The sequence below is a fragment of the Microcaecilia unicolor genome, chromosome 7, assembly GCF_901765095.1.
Source record: "Microcaecilia unicolor chromosome 7, aMicUni1.1, whole genome shotgun sequence".
Classification (NCBI taxonomy): Eukaryota; Metazoa; Chordata; class Amphibia; order Gymnophiona; family Siphonopidae; genus Microcaecilia; species Microcaecilia unicolor.
Window position 1 is genome coordinate 204,253,669 of NC_044037.1, and position 16,238 is coordinate 204,269,906.

The 16,238-nt window shown below is 42.1% G+C and overlaps 1 protein-coding gene across 1 annotated transcript in view; it reads left to right on the top strand.

Annotated features, from left to right (window-relative positions):
* Positions 1–16,238, top strand: part of TMEFF2 (transmembrane protein with EGF like and two follistatin like domains 2) — a 452,795-nt gene that overhangs the window by 191,361 nt on the left and 245,196 nt on the right. Inside the window, exon 5 of the mRNA XM_030210572.1 lies at positions 12,534–12,630. Within this exon, the coding sequence (XP_030066432.1) occupies positions 12,534–12,630 (97 nt within the window). The remainder of the gene's footprint in view (positions 1–12,533; positions 12,631–16,238) is intronic.

Genomic DNA, 16,238 nt, shown 5'->3' on the forward strand with positions numbered 1-16,238 from the left:
AAGCTTTTTCCACATGTAAGGTCCTTTTCACATGCAGAAAATTGCATATACATGTAAAATATATGCATGAAAAAGTGTCTACTTTTATATGATCTGTTTATTGGTATTCGTGGACTAATGGTTAGTGCAGGGAGTTGAGGAAGTTTGTTCAATTCCCGCTGCTGCCTGACAGTCAGCAGTGGGTTGAGATCCTGAGGAACCAGGTTCAATTCCCTTTGCAGCTCCATGTTACCCTGGGCAAGTCACTTAGCCCCAGGTACAATATATAACTCTGGGGCCCTTTTACTAAGCCACAGCAAAAAGTGGCCTGCGGCAGTTCGAGCATATCCATTGGGCGCACGCTGGGCCAGTTTTTGCTGCATCCTGGAAAACGGGCCTTTTATGGGGCTGGAAAATGCACATGTGGCAAAATAAATACCAGTGTGCATCCATTTTTTACCTGAGACCTTGCCGCCACCCATTGATTTAGTAGTAAGGTCTTACACACAACCCATGCGGTAGGCATGCAGCACACCTTAAGTGCTGCCTTTTCTCACCTTTTGGAAGAGTTAATAATGTTTATATAAATGCACAGAAAAAGAAAAAATATTTAAAAAATGGAGTTTTTTGCCCAATGATAGAAACAGAGTATTGGTTTGAAATATTAAACCAGATCATACTGAAGGCTACAGTCCTTTAGTTTCTGAGGGCTTTTCTCCTATAAAAGATATTTCTTCAGCAAATTTGAACGTTATAGGCTAATGCTGCTGCTTGGTTAGTATGCAGCACGCATCCACTGATGTTTACCACCGGGTAAGCGTCACACAGTAGAAAATATAAAATATAAATATATATATAATATATATTTAATTTATATTTATATAATATAAAATATTTTCTACTGCGTGTTTTTGGCGCATGCCAAAGTCAGAATTACGACCCGGGGCACACAGTAGCCTGGCGTTAATGTAAAAGGGCCCCTTCGATTGTGAGCCCATTAGGGACCATGCAAAGTACCTGCAGTAGAAAGTATAAATGACATAATCACGTCAGAGATCACTTGCAGTATATCAAGTGCTGAAAATATTATAATTATTCCCAGGGGTGTCGTTTGGATGGAACAGAAACGGGGTTACAATGTACATGCATTTTTTTATTAAAATATCTATGCACATGCTCATATTTACTCCTTCTGTGAGGCAGGTGTAAATTGGTGTCAGCATTTATTTACCACTGAGGCTAGATCTGGGAGTCTGTTTTATAAAGAGCTGAAACTTAACTGGTTAGCAGTGATATTCAATCCGCAAACCAACAAAGCATGGGCTAGATTTTTTATATGGAGCCCAAATTTGGGCACTGGAAAAAATGTCTGCTGAGCGCTATTCTATAAATGGTGCTCTGAATTTGGAGCTGTTTATAGGGTTCTAGGTCAGTTCCCACCTGGACAGTTTCCACCACACCAGCGAGGACAATTCCCATCCATAACCCCAAAAATGGAAAACACACTAGGACAAATAATCTCCCTCCCTTTTCTCTTCCACGTTGTTTGGGGGGGGCAGTACCCCCTCACACCCCCTACAACATTATCTTTTATACATCCCTTTCCCCTTCTAGACATGCAGTTCATGTCTGGAGGGGGCAATCCCCCCCACCTTCCAAACTAGATTTCAACCTAATTTATGTTTAATCTGGGATCTAAATGTCATAAATAAGTAAATAGATAAATACAAAGTGCAGTTCATGCCCCCCACTCACCCCCAAACTAGGTTTCAACCTAATTCAGCCCCTCAAAATGACACACTAATTCGATTTATAACAAATTACTACTCTACCTATGAAAAGTTATCCCGTTACTGTACGTCCTCTGTGTACATCCGTATGCTGCTCTAACCTCCTTGTTTCAGATGCCCTAAAAAAAAAAATAATAAAGCACCTCCAGGACTTATGGGACCCGATACAAGAAAGAAGCTACAGGCTAGGGAGGGTGGGAAATGTCCCGGGGAGAAAGTCCATGGTGGGAATTTGTATCCCACATTTTCCCACCTATTTGCAGGCTTGATGTGGCTTACATAGTACCGTAAAGGCGTACGCCAATTCCGGTATGAATAAATACAAAGTGATATTATGGTAGAATAAGGTTCATGTGTGACAGACACATTAGGGGGGTCTTAGAAAAGAAGAGTTATTTTATGTCCATTATGAGCTTTGGTTTCATTGTGTTGCAAGGAGTCAGGCTTTTAAGTTGGGTCGATGGGGTATACCTTTTTGAACAGGTTTGTTTTTAGTGATTTCCGGAAGTTTAGGTGGTCATACATTATTTTTATGACTTCTGGCAGTGCGTTCCATAGTTGTGCACTTATATAGGAAAAGCTGGATGCATAAGTTGATTTGTATTTGAGTCCTTTGCAGCTTGGGTAGTGGAGATTTAGGTATGTTCGTGCTGATCCTGTTGTGTTTCTGGTTGGCAGGTCTACGAGGTCTGTCATGTATCCCGAGGCTTCGCCGTAGATAATTTTATGAACCAGGGTGCAGATATTAAAAGCAATATATTCTTTGATTGGGAGCCAGTGCAGTTTTTCTCGGAGGGGTTTGGCGCTTTCAAAACGCATTTTTCCCCAAATATAAGCCTGCTGAATGTGGTCCAGCATTGAATATCCATTCTTAATTCAGTCTATGGCTGTAGGTGGCTTAAAAATGCTGACTGCTGCAGGCTGAATATCTATCTCCCTGTTATAAAATCAAACCCAATAAATTCTGCAGAGGAATCTTATGTAAATTATCATTCTCTGGGCACCCATATCTACCTGTGCTAAGCAGTTAGAATTGGTGTTAGCCTATACTAATAGCTACTGAACCCCAAACTAGCCACTATGGTAAAAATCCTGTGGTAGCTGCTTAGTGCAGGTTGGGTGCGATGCTAACATGTTATGGATGAAGACAGAACATGCTAGCACTGACATTCCCACATGGTTACTGTCAGGACTGCCAATAGTCTGGGTACCCTGAATGTCACTAGAACAGTTCTCTGCACTGCTATCTGACACTATAACTGGGCTTTCCCAGTCAATATTTGACAAAATGAAATTGCTTTATATAGCAATAGCACATCCCCTTTCATAGCAATTTGCTGAATGCTTTCCATTAAATTTCTCTCCATTTGTTTGATCTGTGAAGGAGGTTTGTATATCTCACAAATATAAATAGATGCTCTATTCTCTGCTGGTAGATTAATCCACAATTCCTCCTCCTTTTCTTGTGAGCCTTGTAGTTCTCTTGATTTAAAATTAATTTTTGTATATAGCTCCATTCCATTCCTCCCTGTCTTCTAACCTTTTCCTTCCTATATAACTCAGTCCTGATTCTCCATGTCTCTGTGTCTGCTACTAAATCCACATTGGCTACATCCATTACTGCCTCTAGATCTGACGCTTTATTCCCATTTTAGAGACATTAGTGTATATTGCTTTCCAAATGGTACATATGTTTTTCCATTTCTAGACAAGTATTTCATGTTTTACTTATCTGAGGGCTCTGTTCACCTATCCCCGATAGTTGTATTTTACAGTAGGGATGGTCAGTCATTCAAAACGAATATCATTTGCAGTTAAGAACACAGACTATGAACACATATAGGCATATTTTCAAAGCACTTTGGGAGGCTAAGTTCCATAGGTTTCTATGGAACTTTGGGAGGCTAAGTGCTTTGAAAATATGCCTCATAGTATGCATATTCCTTAAATAGGTGCACTATTTGCACTTGGTGTGCACTCTTTTTTGAGGGGTACACATGTGAAAACTAGTAGGTATACGTGAACCATCATGTATGTGCGCCTTCTCAGGAAGTAGTGTGCTCTGTGTTCGAAATAGTGCACCCTCTTTAAAAAAAAAGTGTGGGATGAATTCAGTAAAGGTCATCAAAATTAGTAACCAGGATGGTGCACACTAAGCGTGAATTCTGCCATTATAGAATACTAAGTCTGTATTTTTGCATCTAACATTAGACATTTACACCAGCCTAACAAAGACTAGTGTAAATGCTCATGCCCAACTACAGGCATTCAGGCACATAAATGCAGACATTCTATAACACTGCGTCTAAATGCTGGACATGCCCATGGCCTGCCCATGTTCCTTCCCTGGCCATGCTCCTCTTTGAAGTTGCATGATATAAAAATTAGGCAAGCTGTTTATAGAACAGAGCATAGATCAGTGGCACGCATAACTGCTAATTTGTGCCAATTAGCGCTTGTTAAGGCCAATTATTGATAATTATTGCCAATTAAGCCAATTAGTTTATGCACATAATTGACCCTATTCTATAACTGCACACCCAATTGCATGCCTAACTTCGGGCACCATTTATAGAATTTGGGGGTAAATGCATATAGCCCGCACTCATAATGACATCAACAATGAGAATTTGGGGGTATGTGCATATAGCCCGCACTAGTAATGACAATCGACGATGAGAATTTGGGGGTATGTGCATATAGTTTGCACTTGTAATGACAATCAACAATGAAAATTCAGGGTATATGCATATAGCCCACACTCGTAATGACAATCGACAATGAGAATTCGGGGAAATTCGGGGGTATGTGCATATAGCCCACACTCGTAATGACAATCGACAATGAGAATTTGGGTATACGTGCATATAGAGGGAGATTCTATATATTGCACCTAAAAAATCCTCATGAAAAACATTTCTCACTAAGCATATTCTATAAGTGGCACCTAGATTTAGGCACGGTATATAGAATACGCTTAGTTGATATTCCTGCACATAAAACTATGTGCATCCATTTACACCAACGAAAACATGGTGTAAATCCCAGCACGTAGATTTAGGCGCACTGACCCATATTCTATAACTAAGCGCATAAATTTTACAACACCCACAAAACACCCATTTCCCTGCCCATAACCATGCCCTTTTTTTGCCTGTGTGCATTAAACTTTAAGTGCTCTGCATTACAGAATATGTTTAGTAATTTGTGTGCATAAATTCTAATTACTGTCAATTAGTGCTCGTTATTGCTTAAATGTTGTTAACAATGCTGATTGGCATGTTAAGCCAATTAAGTTATGCATGCTGTTATAGAATCCACTTAGATTTCAGCACAGAATGCTAGGCATGCTATATACTGGGGAATAGTCCGCACTTATAATGACAATCAATGATGAGAATTTGGGGATACGTGCATGTAGCCTGCACACATAATGACACTCGACTAAGAGAATTTGGAGGTATGTGCATATAGCCTACACTCATAATGACAATCAATAATGAGAATGTGGGGGTATGTGCATTTAGTTTGCACTCGTAATGACAATCAACAATGAGAATTTGGGGGTATGTGCATATAGTCCTCACTTGTAATGGCAATCGATAATGGAAAAATGAATACAAGCACTACAAATTTTGGGGTGCCCATCCCAAGTTTATAGGCTGTTTAGTAGGTCAGTCTGTTCTGGAAGATTCTACACTCTATCAGGTGAATGCCGTCTCTGCTTAGCAACCTGTAGGATGATTGTATAGTCAAGGAAGCTGAAACACTCTTGCCGACACCATGCATTCATCTCCAGACTGTGAGCTACCCTACCTCATCCTTTATCCTCTACTAGCATCACTTGCACATGACCTGCTGTGCCCTGTCTCCCAAAGTCATTAAGTCACTTTCAGGGGATTCCTGCAGTAAAATTCATGCCGTTACAATATTGCCTAATGACTCTAGGGAAACTCAAGTGAGACAGAAAACATTTCTACAACTGAAATGAGTTGTGTCTGTTGGAGGAACTTTCTTTTTAACATTTCCTTTGTAGATTGTATATTATTTGTGAAGATGCTAATTATGTTTGTTTTGATCCTACAAATTTGGAAGCTTTTTTGCTGGACAAGTAACAAGCAGTTTATTTTTAATGACAGCTTTATAATTTTTTTTTTATTTGATAGCGTGAGTATTGACCTTTTTGATATTGATTTATTTTATGGGTTTTGATGCTCCTTCTCTGTAATATAATTTAGATGGTATTTATGATTGCTTAATTGTACTTATTTCTTTAATAGTGTGTGAATTTCCTTTTCTTTTATATAAAAAAAAATATTTCTTAAAAATAAAATTAAAAAATAATGATCATAGTAATTAATGCCAAAGTGAGTGAGCAGCATTTTGAAAATAGTCAATAGGCTAGATGAACCTCAGCAATCTCTCCTTAAAGTCTCAAATCTTGTCACCCAGCAGACAGTTCTCCCTCCTAGGACATCAGGTTGGGTCGGCAGATGAATGCCTCTGTGCCTTCAGAGGAGACACCAGCCACCATGCAGCCCTGGAATTGATGGGTTTATGCATATTAGCTTCCTTATCAGGAATGAAGGTGGAATAAGAACATTGGTTTTACTGGCTTTGGTAGTCTGTGTCCAAATGTCATCACTTGGTCCAGTTTCACCTCCCCATTTGCTACAGGTTTGTTTTTTTCCTATTTAGATCAGGGGCGTAGCCAGGCACCCGATTTTGGGTGGGCCTGGGCCCAAGATGGGTGGGCAGAAGTACTCCGCAAGTGATTTGGTCTCTCCCTCTCTCACCTGCATGCCATATGGTCTCTCACCCCGCCCCCCGCCCCCCCAGCATACCTTTTAAATAGCAGATTTTCACTGGTAGCGAGCAGCAATTAATACACACTGCTCATGTTGGCCCCACACCCTTCCCTCTGATGCAACTTCCTGTTTCCGCATAGGCGAGAATACATCAGAGAAAAGGCTGTGGGGCCTGTGTGAACAGTATGTATCAGTCGCTGCTCACTGCAGGCGATGATTTACAAGGTATGTAGGAGAGACAGTTGTTGAGAGTTTTCGGCTGCTAGGGCTTGGGGAATCCCTGCCAGCCACATCATAGATGTGCTGCTACTGGGTGGGCCTGAGCCCAAAATGGGTGGGCCTGGGCCCACCCGAGCCCACCCCTGGCTACGTCACTGATTTAGATACCTCTAACAATATTTCATTGTGTGGGTGCTTCTCAGCATGGCTACTTCCTTTCTCATTTGTACCACCTCTTTCCTGAAGGACTCGACCTGAACCAATTTCTCACTGTGAACTAGAGTGTCTGTCTGGATAGAGGCAGAAGTAGGAACAGTGTCAACAGCTTTGATGACTAATTTTTAATTGAATTACCTTTGTAGACCACATAACTAGGATATGAGTTGCAGTATATCAAGTTCAATAAACAAACAATTATCAGTCATCCTTCTGCTGTAAGGAGCTTTAGAATCTGTTGAAAGAAATGAGAAAAGCTTTCCTGCAAGTAAAATCAGTTTTCTTCTTTTCTGTGAAATCTAACACCTCCATACTCAGATGATTGCCTATGTGCAGTCTTATTTTCTTGGTCACACGTTATTGGAAGATATGGGATAGTTTAGCCTTGTTTGCTTGGTCACACATTATTAGAAGGTATAGGATGGTTTATTTTATTCTCTTAGTCTATAAAAAGTGTTTGTGTATATATGAGGTGTGCAGTGTGGTTCACTTAGTAGATTCTTTTTGTCTAGGGTAGAAAAAAAGGCCATGTTCTAATTATTTAAGCTCACCTAAAATTTAAGTGTTCTGTTTTCACAAATGACCAACAATTGCTTATTAATTCTGTCTAATCCAACACCCGAATTAGTGAATCAGTCTATAAGGTAAGATTGGAAGGGGGAGAAGCTGAGGTGGAAGGGAGGGACAGAAATAACACTTGGAACTGCTAAGAATTTAAGGGAACCTTTTACTAAGCTGTGTTAGGTGCTAAAGCGAGCCTAATGCTGCAAAAATGGCCTAACACCAGATGTGAAAATGCATTCTGTGTTAGTTTTACCATTGGTGTGCGCTAGGCACGCAATATTTATTTTTAAAAAATGTCTGTAAGGGCATGGCATGGGTGGGGAAATGGGCAGAGAGTGGGCATGGAATCATGCTAACAGATTACTGGAGGTTAACTCAGGAACACTTACCGCCTCCTAAATAGGAGGCGGTAAGGGTTGCAGTGTTAGTTTTTTTAAATGGCCGGGCACTAATGGTCAACGACTTCCATACAGGAGTAACAAATCCAAGTCTTTTATTAAGACACCAAGAGGAGACCTGACATGAGACCCTAGTATTGCAGGTTGATCTTTGGAAGGCAGTTCAGGACCACCTAGAAGTGCAGTCAATGCCACATCTAGTGGACCCAGAGTGAAGTGAAATGAAAGGGGATTAATAACATCTTACAAACTTTTTAGTGGGTAAACAGCTCAAACTGGTATCTTTTTTTTTCTTCTTGTTTTCCTGTACGATCTAGTGAAGTAGGTTTTAATATGTTTTAGGTTATGTATTTGTTGGGTTTATTTATTATTTGGAATTGATCCCCCCCCCCCCCCCCCCCAAACAGCTGAGTTTGTAATAACTTCATAAATGTGGTACAATGTTTTATTTCTTTTCTCTCTCTATCTCTTTTTTTTAAGTAGTAGCTGCTATTTATTTAACAAGTATATTGCTTGGTGGAGTTGCAAAGTGGGAACATATTACCCCAGTGTTAAAGCAACTGCATTGGTTGCCTGTAAGATTCATGGTACAGTATAAAGTTTTGTCTCTCATTCACCAAGTTGTTTATGGGTTGGTTCCATGGTATGTGCAGTCTTTGATTTAGCTTTTTTCATCAGGGAGAAGTTTAAAATCAGAATCCGCAAAGCGTTTAGCAGTGAATTTAATGATGCCCTCACATTATGCTGTGACAAGGGCTTCAGCTTTCTCCATGGCAGGGACAATATCATGGAATGATTTACCTGGTCATTTATGCCTCTGTACTAATGCTCAATGGTTTAAGAAATTTCTTAAGACTCGGCTGTTTTCTCAAGCATTTATGACTGATTGATGTGGGTACCTAGGTGTATATAAGGTAGAGGTGCACAGCATTTTTGATTGTTTGATGGGGGTATCTATGTGTATATAGGGCAGGAGTGCAACTGCATATTGTCTGTTTGTGAAATTGTATTTTTGTATTGCTATTTTATGTACTTTTTTATGGCAGCCACTTCGGTTTGAAGCAGATTGTAAGTTTTCAAAATAAATAAATAAAGTATTTAATTAACATAAGTAAAATGTAAAAATAGAAGGAAACCAATGAGATTTTCAGAGTTAGCATATATCTGTAAGTGGACTAGGAAAAAAAAAGTACTTAACAGCAGTACCTCTTAAGGAATGAAAGCAGCCTGTTGGTAGTTTTGATCATAGGAAAGCACCAAATATGTTCAGGAATCTAAGTATTCTTGAATAATGAATGATTTTAAAATCAGTAATCAGTTGTGATTTTCATTCCTGTAATCTGACTTTATTTCTGTGATATTAAAACCATGCCATATAATTTGTGAGCAATATTAACATTTGAATTTACTGTTTCTATGCATTGAATGCATGTATGCAGCTTACTGAAAATGCTTTCTATAGGCAGTATCTGAAATGATTTCTCATGGCAGCCATTTTGTTGTTTTGCTGACTGACTATTTATCTTGGGTTTGATTCACTGAGTTCTTCTTCCTATAGAAAAAATGGGAGAAAAACCTTAATAAATCAAACCATCTTTTCTCAGAAGTACAGTCTAACAGCATGTGTTCAAGTAATCATGTTTTGTTATCTGTAATAATTTAATCAATTGAAAACATCCAGCACACTTTTAGGCTTATTTTCGAAAGAGAAGGGCACCCATCTTTTGACACAAATCGGGAGATGGGCGTCCTTCTACCAGGGTCGCCCAAATCGGCATAATCGAAAGCCGATTTTGGGCGTCCTCAACTGCTTTTCATCACGGGGACGACCAAAGTACAGGGGGCGTGTCAGAAGCATAACAAAGGCGGGACTGGGGCGTGCTTAACACATGGGCATCCTCAGCCGATAATGAAAAAAAGAAGGGCGTCCCTCACGAGCACTTGGCCGACTTTACTTGGTCCATTTTATCTTATGACCAAGCCTCAAAAAGGTGCCCAAACTGACCAGATGACCACCGGTGGGAATCAGGGATGACCTCCCCTTACTCCCCCAGTGGTCACTAACCCCCTCCCACCTTCAAAAAAACCTTTAAAAATATTTTTTGGCATCCTCTATGCCAGCCTCAAATGTCATACCCAGCTCCCTGACAGCAGTATGTACGTCCCTGGAGCAGTTTTAGTGGGTGCAGTGCACTTCAGGCAGGCGGACCCAGGCCCCCCCCCCCTACCTGTTACACTTGCGGTGGTAAATGTGAGTCCTTCAAAACCCACCACAAACCCACTGTACCCACATGTAGGTGCCCCTCTATACCCCTTAGGGCTAAGGTAGTGTTGTACAGTTGTGGGTAATGGGTTTCAGGGGGGGGGGTTAGGGGTGCTCAGCACCGAAGGTAAGGGAGCTATGCACCTGGGAGCAATTTGTGAAGTCCATTGCAGTGCCCCCTAGGGTGCCCGGTTGGTGTCCTGGCATGTGAGGGGGACCAGTGCACTACGAATGCTAGCTCCTCCCATGACCAAATGGCTTGGATTTGGTCGTTTCTGAGATGGGCGTCCTCGGTTTCCATTATCGCTGAAAACCAGGGACAACTATCTCTAAGGTCGACCTAAATGTTGAGATTTGGGCGTCCCCGACCGTATTAGCGAAACAAAAGATGGACGCCCATCTTGTTTCGATAATACAGGTTTCCCTGCCCCTTCGTGAGGACGTCCTGCAAGGACGCCCTCAGAAAAACTTGGGCGCCCCGTCCGATTATGCCCCTCTTTGTACCTTTAGCAAATAGCTATCTTTTTCCAGTAGAGCAAAAATTTGCACTTGTTTTGAAGATGGTGAAAATGTGTGTGTGTGTGTGTGTGTGTGTGTATTTGATGCATGCACCAGCATTAAAAATTTTCTTTTTACAAATTATCCCTCAGAGTGCACCTAGAGATCTGCGCTGAAATCTAGGCATATTCTATAACACTGTGCATAACTTAATTGGCTTAACAAGCTAATTAGCATTAATAACACTTAATGAGTAGTAATGAGCACTAATTGGCAATAGAATTCATGCACACAACTAACTAAATGCATGCTATAACACAGTGCGCCTAACTTTTAATGCGCGCAGGCAAAAAGGGGCATGGTTATGGGAGGGGAACTGTGCGCTTCATGAGTGTTCTAAAATTTATGCACGTAGTTATATTATATGGCCCAGTTCACGTAAATCTACCCTCTGGGATTTATGCCACATTTATTTTAGGCACTGGGATATCACCTAAGCATATTCTATATACCGCGACTAAATCTAGGTGCTGCTTATAGAATACACTTAGAAGGTCTTTTACTAAGATACACTCATGTTTTTAGCGTGCGCTAAAATTGTGGGCGCGCTAAACGTTAGAAACACCAATGCATTCCTATGGGCATCTCTAACGTTTAGCATGCTCACGATTTTAGCCCACGCTAAAAACGTGAGCGTGCCTTAGTAAAAGACTCCCTCTGTCGGCAATGTTTTCTGCACTGATTTTGTAGGTGCCATATATAGAATCTCCTCCTATGTGTGTATATTGCAACTGTATCCCAGCTCTGTTCAAACTACACCCCCAAGGAATGCTTATGTGTGGTCCGTGCATTAATGTGTGTGGTATTTTTGCACATGGGACTTTTTGCATGCCTTTGCAGCCACACAAATTTATAAAATCTATTTTCTAAATATAAAACATGGAAAAGAAAATAAGATTATACCTTTTTTATTGGACATAACTTAATATACATCTTGATTAGCTTTCGAAGGTTGCCTTTCTTCATCAGGTTGGAAATAAGCAAATGTTGGTAGATGACAGTATATATGAGCGAAAATAAAACAGGAAAAATGTCTACGACGAGAAAGCACAACAGGCAAAAGTAGAGAATGACAAAGGATGAATCACCACCGGAGATTTGAATCCAACAGTCTTTATTTTGAAACTAAAAAGAAGAACCCGACAAGGGCCGTGTTTCGACGCACACAGGCGTCTGCATCAGGGGTCAAACTGTCAATTCCAGAGCATTGTTCAAAACCATAGTCCTGCTGTAGTCTAAAGCTGTAGACCGTGCACAAATATGGTTGCGATCAAGGCAAGCTAATAGGCGTCTTAAAATGACTGTAGAAGCTGAATCGCAAAGGATGAGTGAAAACATCAAAGCAACATCACTCATCCCCTGTCTCCATGCATATAGACTGTCACTGAAATGCTTTGATGTTTGGCTCATATATACTGTCATCTACCAACATTTGCTTATTTCCGATCTGACAAAGAAGGACAACCTTCGAAAGCTAATCAAGAATGTATTAAATTATGTCCAATAAAAAAGGTATCATCTTATTTTCTTTTCCATGTTTTATTTTGTTTTATTGCTATTGATTACCTTTAAAAGTGGACTAACACGGCTACCACACCTCTCTACTAAATATAAAACAAACTTTACAGGTGGAAAAAGATTCATAAAAAGATCCCTCCTCCCCCTGTATAATTTAAAATCCTAATACTGGAAAATCAATAGTTTATTGTGTTATTCTTGCTGTTATTATGCTCTGCAGTTACTGAAGGTTCTGGAGAAACCAGTCAGAAAGAAACTTCTACTTGTGATATTTGCCAGTTTGGGGCAGAGTGTGATGAGGATGCAGAAGATGTATGGTAAGTTGACATTTATGTACAGAATTTAACAGTAGAGATACGCCCATCAGATTTTTTTTCTTTTTTTGGAGGGGTGAAGGTCTGACTTTTGTTTCACTAAAGGTTCCATCTACAAAAGTATGTTAGATTTTGTGGTTGCCACACCATAATGCAATAAATTAATGAACAGTAATTGCAAATATAACCCATAAACTTTTATGGGTTTGTGGTTTATTAATTTGTTAATATACCGCCTTTAATGCAAGGCACAGCAAAGCAGGTCACAAAATAAAATATAAAAAGACACAAAAGAAAGGTATGTTATCATTTAAAATAGGACAGGAAAGATCCACATTCTAAAAGAACAGAGAAAAACAGAAACAATGTAGGTCTGGGTGTGCTCAGCCTGTCCATTTCAGGTCCTGCATTAAAATGTTCATTAACGCATGGTACCCTGGTTGCAATTGGGACTAGATTCAGTAAATCATGCAGCAAAATCAGTGTGGAAAAAATTATGGAGCCAATATTCAAAGCGATTTAAGCGGGCAGGAGCCTCTCCTGCCCGCTTAAATAGCTTCACGGCGCCTAACCGGGCATATTTAGAGGCACTTAACCGGACAATGCTGCTGAATATCACCTGAGACGGGCCAAAAAAAAAAAAAAAAGTGGGCACGTCAGGGGTGGCACTGTTCGGTTTAAAAAAAAAGCCCTCGAGCTCCCTCCTGTCCCAATGTCCCCTCTTTCCTTCCTTCCCTCCCCCCCCCCCCCCCCGAGCATTAAGACCGTCCCCTCACAAGATCCTCCACCCTCTGCCTCCCCCAACAGTGAAGGTAAGGCCCCCCTGGGGTTTCCTACATCTCTGGTGAACCAGCAGAGTCGTTGGGGGCAGAAGCGCAATTGCCTCGCTCTGACCTTTGCGGCACCTCAGGAAAATGGCTGCTGCGACCGCTCATGGCAGCTCGTGGTGTAGTACCAGTATAGTGCCAGAAGCTGCCACAAGAGGTCACGGCAGCCATTTTCCTGAGATGTTGCAAGGGGCAGGAGCGAGGAAGCTACACTACTGCCCCCAACAACCCCGCTGGACCACCAGGGATGTAGGTAAGCCCAGAGGGGGCTTACCTTCACCATTGTGGGGTGGAGGGTCTTGCGGGGGATGGTCTTAATGTGTGGGGGCAAGGGAAGGAAGGAAAGAGGGGACATTGGGATAGGAGGTGACTCAGGGGCTTTTATTTTTTTGAAAAAAATGTTATGCGGGCTGGAGCGGCCTGATATTCAGCTGGGGCCACATAATTCTTATGTGAAGTAGCTAAATATCAGACAGGCCCACATAACTTCCAGCAGCCTGTCCGCCCCAAATTATCACCCAATATTCAGTTCCGGTGCCCGGACATGGCCCAACACTGAATATCAGGGGATAATTTAGCCAGCAACAATCAGTGTTTAAAAAATGCTGACCATTGTGGGTTGAATATTGGGGGGTATGTGTTGAGTGCAATTCTATAAAGGGTGTCCACACTTAATAGACTAGCGCCTAGATGCATAATTGTGCCTAACTTAATGCACCAAATGTTTAAACACACATGAATACAAGTATATTGTTGCTTCTTCAGCTTGTTGAAAGTGGAGTAGTCTCATATATAACACACGATAAAAATTGTTTGATTTTTCACCCAATGTCTGGGTGTATTATCAGTGTGTATTGTCTAATCATTGACTTAACCTCCACCAACCTTTACTAATCTTATATGTAAAGATGCATTTCTATTTTTCTGTATGCTATCATCTAATTTTATGCAGCACTTAGCTTGAACAGGTTGGTGCTCTTAAAACCCCGACAGGTCCCCGTTTCGTGGCTACTTTTTCAAGGGGGAGTCACCAGTTCAAGTAACTGTCTCAAGTGCATCTGCAGCATTACTTTGTCAAACACGTGCTGACACTAGTGCAGGCCCCCTTTCATTGCAGCTTAGTAAAAGGGCCCCTTACTGCACAGTTGTCAACACGCAGTATGTGCCACTCTCCATACCAGTGGCATAGCCAGTATGGGGCCATGAGGGCCTGGGCCCCCATAGATTTCCCCCTGGACCCCCTGCCGATGACCCTCTCAACCCCCCCTCCCGCCACCAACCCGTCGTCGCCTACCTTTGCTGGCGGGGAAACTCAACCCCTGCCAGCCGAGCCGAGGTCCTTTTCTTCCCAATCCCGCGCAAGGCTTCATTCTAGTCTGATGTCCTGCACGTTGTATGTGCAGGACGTCAGACTAGAACGAAACCTTGTGCGGGATTGGGAAGAAGAGGACCTCGGCTCGGCTGGCAGGGGTTGGGGTCCCCGCCAGCAAAGGTAGGCGACAGTGGGTTGGCGGTGGGAGGGGGGGTCATCGGCAGGGGGGAGTCAAAGTTGGTGGCGGGGGGATTCGACAATGGCAGGGGGGTCAAAGTTGGTGGCGGGGGGGGGTTCAGCAATGGCAGGGGGGTTGGCGGTGCCAGGGGGGGGGCTACTACTACTACTACTACTATTTAGCATTTCTATAGAGCTACAAAGCATACGCAGCGCTGCACAAACATAGAAGAAAGACAGTCCCTGCTCAAAGAGCTTACAATCTAATAGACAAAAAATAAATAAAGTAAGCAAATCAAATCAATTAATGTGAACGGGAAGGAAGAGAGGAGGGTAGGTGGAGGCGAGTGGTTACAAGTAGTTACGAGTCAAAAGCAATGTTAAAGAGGTGGGCTTTCAGTCTAGATTTAAAGGTGGCCAAGGATGGGGCAAGACGTAGGGGCTCAGGAAGTTTATTCCAGGCGTAGGGTGCAGCGAGACAAAAGGCGCAAAGTCTGGAGTTGGCAGTAGTGGAGAAGGGAACAGATAAGAAAGATTTATCCATGGAGCGGAGTGCACGGGAAGGGGTGTAGGGATGGACGAGTGTGGAGAGATACTGGGGAGCAGCAGAGTGAGTACATTTATAGGTTAGTAGAAGAAGTTTGAACAGGATGCGAAAACGGATAGGGAGCCAGTGAAGGGTCTTGAGGAGAGGGGTAGTATGAGTAAAGTGACCCTGGCGGAAGATGAGACGGGCAGCAGAGTTTTGAACCGACTGGAGAGGGGAGAGGTGACTAAGTGGGAGGCCAGCAAGAAGCAGATTGCAGTAGTCTAAACAAGAGGTGACAAGGGTGTGGATGAGGGTTTTGGTAGAGTGCTCGGAAAGAAAGGGGCGGATTTTACGGATGTTGTAAAGAAAGAAACGACAGGTCTTGGCAATCTGCTGGATATGAGCAGAGAAGGAGAGAGAAGAGTCAAAGATGACCCCAAGGTTTCGAGCTGAGGAGACAGGGAGAATGAGAGAGCCATCAACAGAAATAGAAAACGGGGGGAGCGGGGAGGTGGGTTTGGGGGGGAATGTGCCCCCTCACCTCGGGCTCTGGACCCCCCTCCCGCCGAAGTCTGGCTACGCCCCTGCTGCATACCCATTCTCTGCCCATGCCCAGCCTAGTTACCAGTTCCTAACACAAAATTCCCTTAACATGTGAATTAATGCACACGAATTGTTATAATATCTGGTTGCCGTGTTTGTGGACTTGAAGTGCCTTTTTATCTCTAGTTATTTAGAAATATTTTGCACTGAAAACAAAAAGAAA